Source organism: Eretmochelys imbricata, chromosome 16 (genome assembly GCF_965152235.1).
Source record: "Eretmochelys imbricata isolate rEreImb1 chromosome 16, rEreImb1.hap1, whole genome shotgun sequence".
Lineage (NCBI taxonomy): Eukaryota > Metazoa > Chordata > Testudines > Cheloniidae > Eretmochelys > Eretmochelys imbricata.
Window position 1 is genome coordinate 2,631,634 of NC_135587.1, and position 13,460 is coordinate 2,645,093.

At 45.2% G+C, this 13,460-nt stretch overlaps 1 protein-coding gene across 6 annotated transcripts in view; it reads left to right on the forward strand.

Moving 5' to 3' along the window:
• Positions 1 to 13,460, forward strand: part of PNPLA7 (patatin like domain 7, lysophospholipase) — a 428,589-nt gene that overhangs the window by 193,586 nt on the left and 221,543 nt on the right. For all 6 annotated transcript variants that reach the window (XM_077836180.1, XM_077836185.1, XM_077836179.1 and 3 more), the window contains one exon: positions 5,531 to 5,644. In XM_077836180.1, the coding sequence (XP_077692306.1) occupies positions 5,531 to 5,644 (114 nt within the window). The remainder of the gene's footprint in view (positions 1 to 5,530; positions 5,645 to 13,460) is intronic.

Sequence of the window (13,460 nt, forward strand, 5' to 3'; positions counted from 1 at the left end):
CTATTGTATAAATATTCCTGTAGTTACAGGCATATTTGTGTTGTTTTTTTTTTTTTTTAAATCTATCTGATGAGATGAGTTAATTCTGTTAGAAGAATTTAGTGGAATCTTCAACATTGGAACACATTATGAATAACATAATGACAGATAAAACCCTGTTGTTCTGTTTGTGTTTTCTTTGCTATGGGAAAATAGACCAAGATGGAAAGGGACGTGCCTTTTTATTGTAGGTGTCTGTTAGTTGCTCACCCCTGAGCAATTTTTATTATACAATCCATACTAATTACTGCTGCTACTATATTTGCTAAAAGACAAGGAGTACTTGTGGCACCTTAGAGACTAACCAATTTATTTGAGCATGAGCTTTCGTGAGCTACAGCTCATGCTCAAATAAATTGGTTAGTCTCTAAGGTGCCACAAGTACTCCTTTTCTTTTTGCGAATACAGACTAACAGGGCTGTTACTCTGAAAACTATATTTGCTGTTTCTTTCTAAACAAATGATGTGTGGATTTTAACCTCCGCAAACTGCTCCTATTGCTGAACCATACAGAACTAGGCACGAGGCTGTGTTACTAAGCAATGAAATGTCGTGGCGCACCCCTGGGCCCTGAATGACGACATCTCGCACAGCAGGTTGTCTTATTAAGCATCTGATGGTTTTTCAACAGGGGATTCAATTTCTGGATTTTAACAAAACACAATGAAAACTGACCATTGTTAATTATTTGCTAATAATAGCAGAATGGACAGGAATCCAAACGACTTTAATGAAAAGCTGCACTTTGCAGGCCAGGACCCAGAAAGTAACCTGTTGGAGTTCCCAGATGAAATAGTGTCCTGGCTTCCATTTTCAACTCTCAATCATTCTGTTCTCTGTAAACATTCATCTTAACCTAACATAATAAAGAGGGGGCATGTGCATGTACCTTGTTTGTACTTTTACAGTCATATGCCCTGTATCAAATGTGTGTCCTAAGTGTGTATCTAAAACTGTCTGAAAACAGTAACGAAGTCTGGGGCACACATGGACGTGATTTAATGGTTTGCTCCCCATTACTTTCTTTAATCAAAAGAAATGTGACAAATGACAGAGTCTTGGCATGTTTCAATGTATGATGGGCTGGTTCTCCCTGTCACGGATCCACAGCCCCAGCTTTTATGTCTCTTGGAGGAACCCCTGTAGTGTGCCAGACCCACCATGGGCCCTATTCTTCCTTAAGGATGGGCCACATGACCTCCCAACTCTGAGACTGAGCTCCTTTGAGCTCCATCGCTCCTGTTTCTCGCTGTGAGCTCTGTCCAGTGAGGCCAAATGAGATAGGCTCTTAGACCTTGTCTACACTACAAAGTTTTGTCGTCAAAAGCTGCCTTTTGCCAACAAAACGGGAGGCGTACACACTATAAAGCTACTTTTGGTGGCAAAACAAAACCACCTCAATGAGAGATGTAGAGCTTTTTGTGGCAAAGTTAAAGCGACAAAGTGTCAGTGTAGACACTGCTGTTAGTTTTGTCGACATAACTGGCTTTCACCAGTATCCCACAATGCCTGCCATGACTGCTCTGCTCACTGTTTTGATCTCTGCTGCCCTGCAGGCATGCGCTCCTCCCCTTTCAAAGCTTGGGGATGCTGCTCCTTTTTGGTGAACAAAGAGCAAATCATTAGCGTGGGATGCTCCTGTTCTGCCCTGAACAGCCACTGGCTGTGGTGAGGGAGAGGGGGCTGCTGTGCTGCTTTGACATTCCTCAGCACAGGGAGAGCTCACAGAGCTGCTCAGGATGCTGCAGCCGAGGAGGCTGCGGGATAGCTCAGAGGGAATCATAGAATATCAGGGTTGGAAGGGACCTCAGGAGGTCATCTAGTGCAACTCCCTGCTCAAAAGCAGGACCCATCCCCAATTAAATCATCCCAGCCAGGGCTTTGTCAAGCCCGACCTTAAAAACTTCTAAGGAAGGAGATTCCACCACCTCCCTAGGCAACGCATTCCAGTGTTTCACCACCCTCCTAGTGAAAAAGTTTTTCCTAATATCCAACTTAAACCTCCCCCACTGCAACTTGAGACCATTACTCCTTGTCCTGTCCTCTTCCACCACTGAGAATAGTCTAGAACCATCCTCTCTGGAACCACCTCTCAGGTAGTTGAAAGCAGCTATCAAATCCCCCCTCATTCTTCTCTTCCGCAGACTAAACAATCCCAGTTCCCTCAGCCTCTCCTCATAAGTCATGTGTTCCAGACCCCTAATAATTTTTGTTGCCCTTCGCTGGACTCTTTCCAATTTATCCACATCCTTCTTGTAGTGTGGGGCCCAAAACTGGACACAGTACTCCAGATGAGGCCTCACCAATGTCAAATCACGATCACGTCCCTCGATCTGCTCGTTATGCCCCTACTTATACATCCCAAAATGCCATTGGCCTTCTTGGCAACAAGGGCACACTGCTGACTCATATCCAGCTTCTCGTCCACTGTCACCCCTAGGTCCTTTTCCGCAGAACTGCTGCCGAGCCATTCGGTCCCTAGTCTGTAGCTGTGCATAGAACCATAGGCAGGCAGGCAGACTGGGCTGCTTCGGGAGAGACTGCTGTGCTGAGCAGAGGGGGCTGACTTGGGGTGGTGGTGTCCCCGTCCCCCACCTCAGGATAGGTTGGTCAGCCTGCTGTTTTCTCCCCTGCCCCAGACACACCACTCTCCTCTCCTCTCCCTCCCCCCACCCCACTTCAGTTGAAAAAGCAACTGACAATCTAGTAGGATGCCCCTGGAACTATGGGGTTGAGAATCCTGCATCATGTGATGCTGTCCCAGCCCCACGAGACATTGCAAACCCTTCCCAACGCACCCGCAGCCAGTTGCACAGTGGGATCGCTACCCACAGTGCACTGCTCTCTGTGTCGATACAGTCTGCCGACACAAGGAGCTAGTGTGGACAGGCAACAGCAGCTTTAATTAAAGCGGCATAACTGTTGCCGACAAAACTTTGTAGCGTAGGCAAGGCCTTAGTCAGAGACGCTCTGCAGGGACTGATGCACCGCAGCAGGGATTTGCACAGACACCAAGCAGCCTTTTCAAAACAGAATAGGATTTTAGTCACCCAGAACAAAGTATTGGAAGTGCTTAGGGTAGCAGAGAGAGGATTAAGACCTAGTCCATCTGGCCTAGCCAAGCTGCTCTTGACTCCATTTCAGGCTCTGTCTCTCTGCCACTTTCAGTCCCAGGAGAGGGCAGCCAAGCCTTTTCCAAAAACCAACTCTTATCCCCTGTCCTGTCTGTTCTTTGTCTTCATGTAGCCACACTGAGTTCACACTACACACACACACACACACACCCTCCTCACAGGAGCTTCCCACTGTGAAGTGTTGATTGTTCAGTCATTAGGAGTTTTCATTGTCTCTCTGGATCTTCCACTGATGTGGGTCAGCTTTGGCCAGTCCTTTAATGACCCATTATGTAGCCCCAGACTGCTAGGCAGTGCACCAATTTCATGTCTCCTGCACTGCCCCAAGTGCAGACTTAACCGTTTAGCCCTCATTGGGTAACAATGTAAAGTACATGGGGAAACTGAGTCATACATAGGATTAATACAAATATTACAGAAAATTTCTACTTATTCATCTTCTCTGACTGATAATATGATCACTCATCTACTTATAAGCTTTTGCACTGATGAAAAAAGTGTAATTACCAAACTCTCTTCCTTTTTCACACTGTTCTTATATATGTGCAGTGTGTGGGTACTTGTCGAAGTTCAAAGGGAATTTTTCTCCTGTAACATTTTCAGCCTAACTTCCAGCTACTGTCGAGTTCAGTTCCATGAAGAACAGCAAACTACCTAGATGAGGAAATGCTCATTTGTCAAAGACTCTGATTAACTGAATGGTTTTCCTGCAGCTGGATGTGGATAGAGTAAGTAAGGTATCAACACAAGACCACTCACTAGCACTGGGCAGCTTGTTCTACTTATGTCCATGTGTGACATTATGAGTGTAATATAATATCTCATTGAAAGGTGACATAGGGCCAGAAAGAGTTATTTAACTCACAGACTGACATGACCCATGGCTGAACTTTAAAGACTTGTTGAGAAGATATGTAAATGAATAGAGCTTTGAAATGCATGCCTGCATTGTTAGAGATAGAAGGGTAGATGTTGGCTCACGTCTTGTGGTGGCAGCAAACAAGTCTTGTCTATTACTATGGCTTTGATTCAAAGATCAAAAAAGGAGTATTAACATTTAGGAAGACACTTGAATGAAATAGTATTATTGTCTATATGTCTCTTTGAAGGCTGTGGTAACCGGTATCTGAACTGTTTAATGGATAAATTACCCTGTGCTAATTGCCATGATGTTTGGGAGAAGGAAAGTTAAGCCTATGGATTTCTCAGGCCAAAAGGCTGCTGGAAATGTATGAAACCCCTGGGACACGATCTTTCTTCATCTCAGATCTGCTTTGGGTTTCAAGAAGGGGAAACCCTAAGCCATAAGAATTGAGAACCCCAGTCACTGACTTGACTCACCCTGAATATGGACATTGGACTATAACCTAGGGACTATTTCTAAAAGAACTTTTGGCAACTACAAACTCACCATCTCTGCTATGCATCTGGACCTCAAGAAATTAAACTCAAGTCTGTATGTATATTGATCTTTCAACCAACTCTCTCTCTCTTTTCTTTTTTAATAAATTTTAGTTAATAAGAATTGGCTATAAGCATGTATTTTGGGTAAGATCTAAGTTAGCATTTGACCTGGCTATGTGGCTGATCCTTTGGGATTGGGAGAACCTTTTCTTTTATACATGAAATAAGATTTTCAGAATTTATCATCGTATGTTTGACATGTGTGTCTGGATGGAGGCCTGAGGCTGGGTACTTTAAGGAAACTGCATTGTTTGGACGTCTGAGTAACCAGTGAGATAATACAGGTTTCAGAGCAGCAGCCCTGTTAGTCTATGTACGCAAAAAGAAAAGGAGGACTTGTGGCGCTGTAGAGACTAACAAATGTATTTGAGCATAAGCTTTCGTGAGCTACAGCTCACTTCATCGGATGCAACAGAGATAATACAGAAGCTGTTTTGGGCTGGCTTGGTAAATCTAAATATTGGAATATCCACTGTGTTTGGGGTTTGTCTGCCCCATTTTGTTTGCAGTTCACCCTAATTGAGTGACCTCAGCTGGCTCCCACGGGCACCATCATTACAACACGTTATCAAAAAATTAGGGGGGAAAAAAGACTAGAGATGGGTAAAGCTGATTCCAGTGATCAGGTGAATCATAGAATCATAGAATAACAGAGTTGGAAGGGACCTCTGGTGGCCATCTAGTCCAACCCCCTGCCCAGAGCAGGACCAATCCCAACTAAATCATCCCAGCCAGGGCTTTGTCAAGCCTGACCTTAAAAACTTCTGAGGAAGGGGATTCCACCACCTCCCTAGGTAGTTCTGTTCTGCTTTGTTGCATTTTTATTTGGGCAGTGCTAGGTCTAAGATTTACCTTTGAAGTCTTAGCTGTATTTTTTCTCTCTCCTCTGGCAGGTGGAGGCATTAACCCATCAGCCTAGAGCCACAACAGTACATGCAGTCCGAGATTCTGAACTGGCCAAGCTACCAGAGGGAGCACTGACATCTATCAAACGCAAATTCCCACAGGTAAGAAAATTGGCACTCTTCTCTCTCCTGCCCGCTTCCAAGAGCCATAGCTTAGTTGTCTCCCTTATAAAGAAAAGAGTAATGTTCCATATGAAGATTTATTTCTTCAGTCTTGTTATCTGTAAGTAAGGTTTGTTGTGCGGGTACATCTGAGCCTAGGGTTGAATTCTCATCTGCTGTTCAGTGAAATACACATGTTGCTTAAACATGAGAATGAATTAATGTATCGCTCTCCAGGTGGAGCTGAGTAGAGGTGCTGATGACTGGAAAGCATAAATATTGTCTAAATAAGACGCGCCTTGTTTCAGAAGATAAACTGGCAAAGGGAGTTACTTGCATAACACAGGTTATTTTTAATGGGATATAAAGAAAATGAGGTCATGAATACTTGTAATTTCTGAACTGGTGACTATAATTAGTGATATAAGAGAGTTATCTGCTCACTGGACAGTGCAAGATTGTTCCCTTTTGTTTAATTTCTAATGCTTTGTCCAGGCCCGTGTTAAATGTCCCAAGCGAAAGGAGCTGCCTTCACTTCATTTGGAAGATGATTCCCCAGCTGAACAGATCTTACGGTCAGGGTATCTTTCCTGATTTAAACTCAAGCTGTCCTCATTTCACCTCGTTGCTCAGAGCAATACTTCTATACCACTCTTCCATTGTCCTTCCCTTGCCTTTGTATTTACAGATTTTGCTTTTCTCCTAGTCAAGTTCCTTTAATCTTTTCTTATAAGTCTTTTCCAGCCCCCTGATCATTCTGTTGCTCAGCATTGAATTCCCTTCAATTTAATATCTGCCTGAAGCAGTGTCCAGAATTGAACACACTGTTCCAAAGGCAGGTTCATCAGACCTTCAAGCATTCCCTCGTGAAGCCATATTGTTCCTCTCATTGATTTCCCCGCTCCCCCAGACACACAAAGAAGTTGTATCTTTTGTCTTAATTATGGTGTTTTATAATTTTTCAGCCTTCCCTTCATATATTTTGGAATGTAATATTTTCTCCCATTGCATCATGCTCCAATTGGACATCCTTGAAATCTAATATCTTGGTCTTTCTTTAAATATAAAAATTCCTTTGATAGATAAGTATTGCAGAACAATGGTGATGCATTAACTCAGGGGTGGCCAACCTGAGACTGAGAAGGACCCAGAATTTACCAATGTACATTGCCAAAGAGCCACAGTAACATGTCAGCAGCCCCCCATCCACTCCCCAGCCCCCAGCGCCTCCTGCCTCCCAGCAGCCCCCAACAATCAGCGCCTACTCCCCCGTCCCCCTGCAATCAGCTGTTTCACATGCGCAGGAGGCTCGTGGGGCGGGGGAAGGAGCAAAGGGCATGGCAGGCTCAGGGGAAGGGGCAGGGGCCTTGGGGCAGAGCAGGGGGTTGAGCAGTGAGCACCCCCCCAGCACATTGGAAAGTTGGCATCTATAACTCCAGCCCCGGAATCAGTGCCTAGGTAAGGAGCCACATATTAATCTCTGAAGAGCTGCATGCAGCTCCAGAGCCACAGGCTGGCCACCCCTGCATTAACTGCATGCTGTATGGCATATTACAATGGCCCAAATTCTTATGCCCTTATGTTGAACAGTACCTTACTCCCCCCACCCCCAACCCCCCCGCACTTCCTGCACCCATTGCTCCTCCGCTGTAGGGGGAGGGATTGTTGTACAGGGAGCTGCATCCAAACCTCCTCATACCCAGACCCTCCCATCGAGCCTCACCCTCTACCCTGCACACCCAGAACCCCACTGATGAGCTCCACTCCCCCTGCACCTGGACCACCCCAACGAGCCACCCACAGCTAGATCCCCATCTACCAAGCCCCAAGCAGCTGCACCTGGATCCCAACCCCACTGAGCCCCACTCCCCCAGCATCTGGACCCACCCACACTCAGACCCCCCTGCTGAGCCACAACGACCTTCCCCTGGACCACCCTGCAGAGTCCCATTACAGTTGTATCCGGATCCCCCCGCACCTGAATCTGAGCCACCCAAACCCAGATTGCCCCACACAGAACCCTCTCAACCCACACCTGGATTCCCTCACACTAAGCCCTTCCACTCTTGGATCCTGCCTTGCTGAGCCTGTCTGCCCACACCTGGTGCACTGGCACAGAGGGGCAGGTCTTTGGGTTGTCTCTGGGGCAGGTCCGGTCCTTGTGCTGTGTCAGGGTTGGGTACAGCCTCACTGCTTAGTCCGTGTCCCAGAGGGGGAGCTGCACAGTGATCTCCCACCTCTGTGCCACCAGTGGCCTGTGCTCCCCAATGTCAGGCTGGAGCCTCTACATTTATTTGACAAATAAAATTTGTAGAATTTTGCAGAATTTTAAAATATTGTGCGCAGAATTTTAATTTATTTGGCACAGAATGCCCTCAGGAGTAATATACCACTTTGACTGCTGAATTCTCTCAGCTACTGAAGACTGGAAGTCTTTGCTTTGTTACCTCCACCTCTGCCTCTGTGGCTTTTATGTTTGAGAATCTGATTCTGTTTTCTCCCTTCTCTGTACCTTAAAATGGCATGCCCTCATTTTGCGGCCACCATCTCTGTTAATGAGGAACAATTGTTGGGGTTCCCTTGAGTCCATCAATACTCTTACTTAGCTGACCTCGGCTGAATTTCTCCATTCCCCTGTAAGTCTGAGGAGTGGGACTCTAATGCTGGTATCCCTAAATGTGTTGTGTGCATAGTGCTAGGTCATCCCACCAGCTCCTTGTTGCCTTTTCTTTTGTACTATTAATATTGATTTATTTAAATTTCTCCCCTTCCTAATACTGGTGACTCCCTCCATCCAAAGCTCTGTATTTTTGTATCTGGCTATGTATTATTTTTTAAAATTGGACTGTATCACAAAGTAGCAAAAACGCTTAAAATATTTATATGTTGTCCCTTCCCCAAAGCCAGTGAAAGTGTTTTATGAGATTATTCTCTGAATTTTAGAATGTGTGTTCCTGCATTTAGATCCCACAGAGATTGTTTTGTATTGGTATTATTTTTATGGGAGTATTTTATCAAGCCACTCCAGCAAAGGTTCCAAAATTCTACTGCTTAAAATTCAACTTCTTGGTCTCTAAGTGGATGGCAAAAACTGGTGCTTATGTAGAAAGGTGTTTTTAGAATTCCTGTGCTTGGTTATTAGTAAGGTTAAAATTTTGTCACAGTTATTTTTAGTAAAAGTCATAGACAAATTGTGGGCAATAAACCAAATTTCATGGAAGCCTGCAACCTGTCCCTGGGGGTAGGGAGAACTGACAGTCCAAGCCTCACCGCTGGAACAGGGGGCAGCAGCTGACAGCTTCTCCAGTCCTACTGCTGCAGGCGGTGGGGGCTGAAGCCTAAAAAGTCTCAGAGGTCCGTTAAAGTCACATGACCTCTGTGATGAAATTGTATCCTTAGTTATTAGGCATTGGGGGCCACTGGATGTCTCTTGCATATTCTTTAAGCCTGTTCTTGTGTCATCCAGACATCTAAATTCAATATACCTTGTTACCTGGGATACTTCTAGCATGTGGCTACTATTGTCAAAAAGGATGCCACTTGGGGATCAACTTCCTGCCAGTAAATTAATTGTGATATGGTCTCTATATGTGGAAATCAGCTGTTGGGATGGTTTTTATGGAAATGATCAGTGAGCAATATTTTTAAAAAATTAAGTTATCTAAAGTGGAAAATTAAATTTAGATGTGTTTAGCACAATCAGCTTCTATAAATAAATAAGTTGTAAATTTTCCCAGCAGTCCAAACTACAGATGAAACAAAGAAAAGACAGCATTTCCCACTGGTATCCTTTTTAGAACTGAATTCTCATTAGAATGATTTTCAGGATGGTTTACAGTAAAGCAAATTAAATTTCACAGATGAGTGGAAACAAAATTTTGGCTAAAACTCTGGCCTTGAAAGATCATGTAGGTAACTCATAGATGGAAATGGATCTAGAGAATTACAGATTCCTGGAAATATAACAGTTTAGAATAACCACGGATAGTTGAGCATGGGGACTGGAGTAGCTGTTAAACAAACAGAGCTCTGGAGAAGAGGGATAGTAATGAAATTGAAATTATATGGGGCGGATGGAGTGCACAGCTGTGCACTTGTATTATAACTGGAACAAATGATATGTAATTGAAGTACTGTTTAGCCCACTGTGTTGAAGAGTGTTCAGTTCTGAAGTAAGCCAGCTGAGAGTAGGCAAATATACAGCTCAGAGGAGGAGAGCTGATGGGGTTAATCTGTTAACATATTAAGAGGGCCGGGCTGGAAGCATTTGGATATTAGGCTTCTGTTTAAAATTTTGCAGTGCTTGAAATCACATTGCAAAATAATTAGAGGTACAGTTGTCAAAAGCACCTAAGTGACTTAGTCACTCAGAGTCAAAGTGTCATTGAAAGTCAATGGGACTTAGGCCTGTTCTTCGCTACAGAGTTAGGTTGATATAAAGCAGCTTAGGTAAAATGTAACTCCCACCAATGTTAAGTCACCCACTAAATCCACTTAATATCTCTGCGCCCACTAGAGGTGTAGCGTTTTGGTCTATGTAGTTAGGGTGACGCAGTGTCCGTGTCAACACTGCACTACTTACATCACCTTTTGGCTGACAGCAGGAGCGTCCCCCTTCTTCCCCCCCACCCCCAACGTGGGGCTGACTGCTGGAGCCCCCTCCTCCATGGGGTTCCAGCTGTCAGTGCCCCAGCATGCTCTACACGGTTAATTTGGTGGAAGTGCTCCTGGTGAGGACGTGCATCGCCAACAGAAGGAGCATAATGTGGACGTGAACCAATTACTTTAATTACTTAAGTCAACTTAATTTTGTATTGTAGACATGACCTTAGCCCTGGTCTACACTAGGACTTTAGGTCGAATTTAGCAGCGTTAAATTGATGTAGACCTGCACCCGTCCACATGATGAAGCCCTTTATTTCGACTCAAAGGGCTCTTAAAATCGATTTCCTTACTCCACCCCTGACAAGTGGATTAGCGCTTAAATCGGCCTTGCCGGGTCGAATTTGGAGTACTGTGGACACAATTCGACGGTATTGGCCTCCGGGAGCTATCCCACAGTGCTCCATTGTGACTGCTCTGGACAGCACTCTCAACTCAGATGCACGATTGTTTGCCGTTGCTCTGATGCAGGGAGGGGCGACTGACGACACGGCTCACAGGGTTGGCTTACAGGGAGTTAAAATCAACAAAGGGGGTGGCTTTACATCAAGGAGTATTTCAGGCAGGACTTCACGGAGGGTTCCAATAAGAAATGGTTCACCTAAGTTATTGTTCTTATTGGAACAAGGAGGTTAGTCTGGCCTCTGATTGATACATGGCTAGATTTACCTTGCTGCACCTTCTCTGTGAGCGACTGCAGTGTGACCTAGAGGAATGAGTCCCCTAGACGGGGGGCGGGTGGGGGGGTTTGAAAATGAGTACAAAACAAATCTGGTCTATTTCTTGTTTTGATACACTCCATCTATCTTTTACATCTTTGGCTGGCAGCAGAGGGTGCAGAAGGACTGCATGCCATCCACATCTCATGGCTGCTCGGCAGAAGATGGTGCAGTAGGACTGCTAGCCATCCTCATCTCTTGCCTGCCTGGCAGAAGATGGTGCAGTAGGACTGGTTTCAGAGTAACAGCCGTGTTAGTCTGTATTCGCAAAAAGAAAAGGAGTATTTGTGGCACCTTAGAGACTAACCAATTTATTTGAGCATGAGCTTTCATGAGCTACAGCTCACTTCATCGGATGCATACCATGGAAACTGCAGCAGACATTATATATACACAGAGATCATGAAACAATACCTCCTCCCACCCCACTGTCCTGCTGGTAATAGCTTATCTAAAGTGATCATCAAAGGAGGTGCTGTTGTCATCATGAACAGGTTGGAATATGAACAAGAGGCTGCTCGGCAGCTCTCCAACACCACTTTCTACAAGCCATTACCCTATGATCCCACTGAGAGTTACCAAAAGCAACTACAGCATTTGCTCAAGAAACTTCCTGAAAAAGCACAAAATCGAATCCGCACAGACACACCCCTGGAACCCCGACCTGGGATATTCTGTCTACTACCCAAGATCCGTAAACCTGGAAATCCTGGGCGCCCCATCATCTCAGGCATTGGCACCCTGACAGCAGGATTGTCTGGCTATGTAGACTCCCTCCTCAGGCCCTACGCTACCAGCACTCCCAGCTACCTTCGAGACACCACTGACTTCCTGAGGAAACTTCAATCCATCGGTGATCTTCCTGATAACACCATCCTGGCCACTATGGATGTAGAAGCCCTCTACACCAACATTCCACACAAAGATGGACTACAAGCCGTCAAGAACACTATCCCCGATAATGTCACGGCCAACCTGGTGGCTGAACTTTGTGACTTTGTCCTTACCCATAACTATTTTACATTTGGGGACAATGTATACCTTCAGATCAGCGGCACTGCTGTGGGTACCCGCACGGCCCCACAGTATGCCAACATTTTTATGGCTGATTTAGAACAATGCTTCCTCAGCTCTCGTCCCCTAAAGCCCCTACTCTACTTGCGCTATATTGATGACATCTTCATCATCTGGACCCATGGAAAAGAAGCCCTTGAGGAATTCCACCATGATTTCAACAACTTCCATCCCACCATCAACCTCAGCCTGGTCCAGTCCACACAAGAGATCCACTTCCTGGACACTACAGTGCTAATAAACAATGGTCACATAAACACCACCCTATATCGGAAACCTACTGACCGCTATTCCTACCTACATGCCTCCAGCTTTCACCCTGACCACACCACACGATCCATCGTCTACAGCCAAGCTCTGCGATACAACCGCATTTGCTCCAACCCCTCAGACAGAGACAAACACCTACAAGATCTCTGTCAAGCTTTCTTACAACTACAATACCCACCTGCGGAAGTGAAGAAACAGATTGATAGAGCCAGAAAAGTTCCCAGAAGTCACCTACTACAGGACAGGCCTAACAAAGAAAATAACAGAACGCCACTAGCCGTCACCTTCAGCCCCCAACTAAAACCCCTCCAACGCATTATTAAGGATCTACAACCTATCCTGAAGGATGACCCAACACTCTCACAAATCTTGGGAGACAGGCCAGTCCTTGCCTACAGACAGCCCCCCAACCTGAAGCAAATACTCACCAACAACCACATACCACACAACAGAACCACTAACCCAGGAACTTATCCTTGCAACAAAGCCCGTTGCCAATTGTGCCCACATATCTATTCAGGGGACACCATCACAGGGCCTAATAATATCAGCCACACTATCAGAGGCTCGTTCACCTGCACATCCACCAATGTGATATATGCCATCATGTGCCAGCAATGCTCCTCTGCCATTTACATTGGTCAAACTGGACAGTCTCTACGTAAAAGAATAAATGGACACAAATCAGATGTCAAGAATTATAACATTCATAAACCAGTCGGAGAACACTTCAGTCTCTCTGGTCACGCAATCACAGACATGAAGGTCGCTATCTTAAAACGAAAAAGCTTCAAATCCAGACTCCAGCGAGAAACTGCTGAATTGGAATTCATTTGCAAATTGGATACTATTAATTTAGGCTTAAATAGAGACTGGGAGTGGCTAAGTCATTATGCAAGGTAGCCTATTTCCCCTTGTTTTTTCCTATCCCCCCCCCCCCAGACGTTCTGGTTAAACTTGGATTTAAACTTGGAGAGTGGTCAGTTTGGATGAGCTATTGCCAGCAGGAGAGTGAGTTTGTGTGTGTGTGTGTGTCCCCGGGAAAAAGGGGGGAGGGTGAGAAAGCCTGGATTTGTGCTGGTAATGGCCCA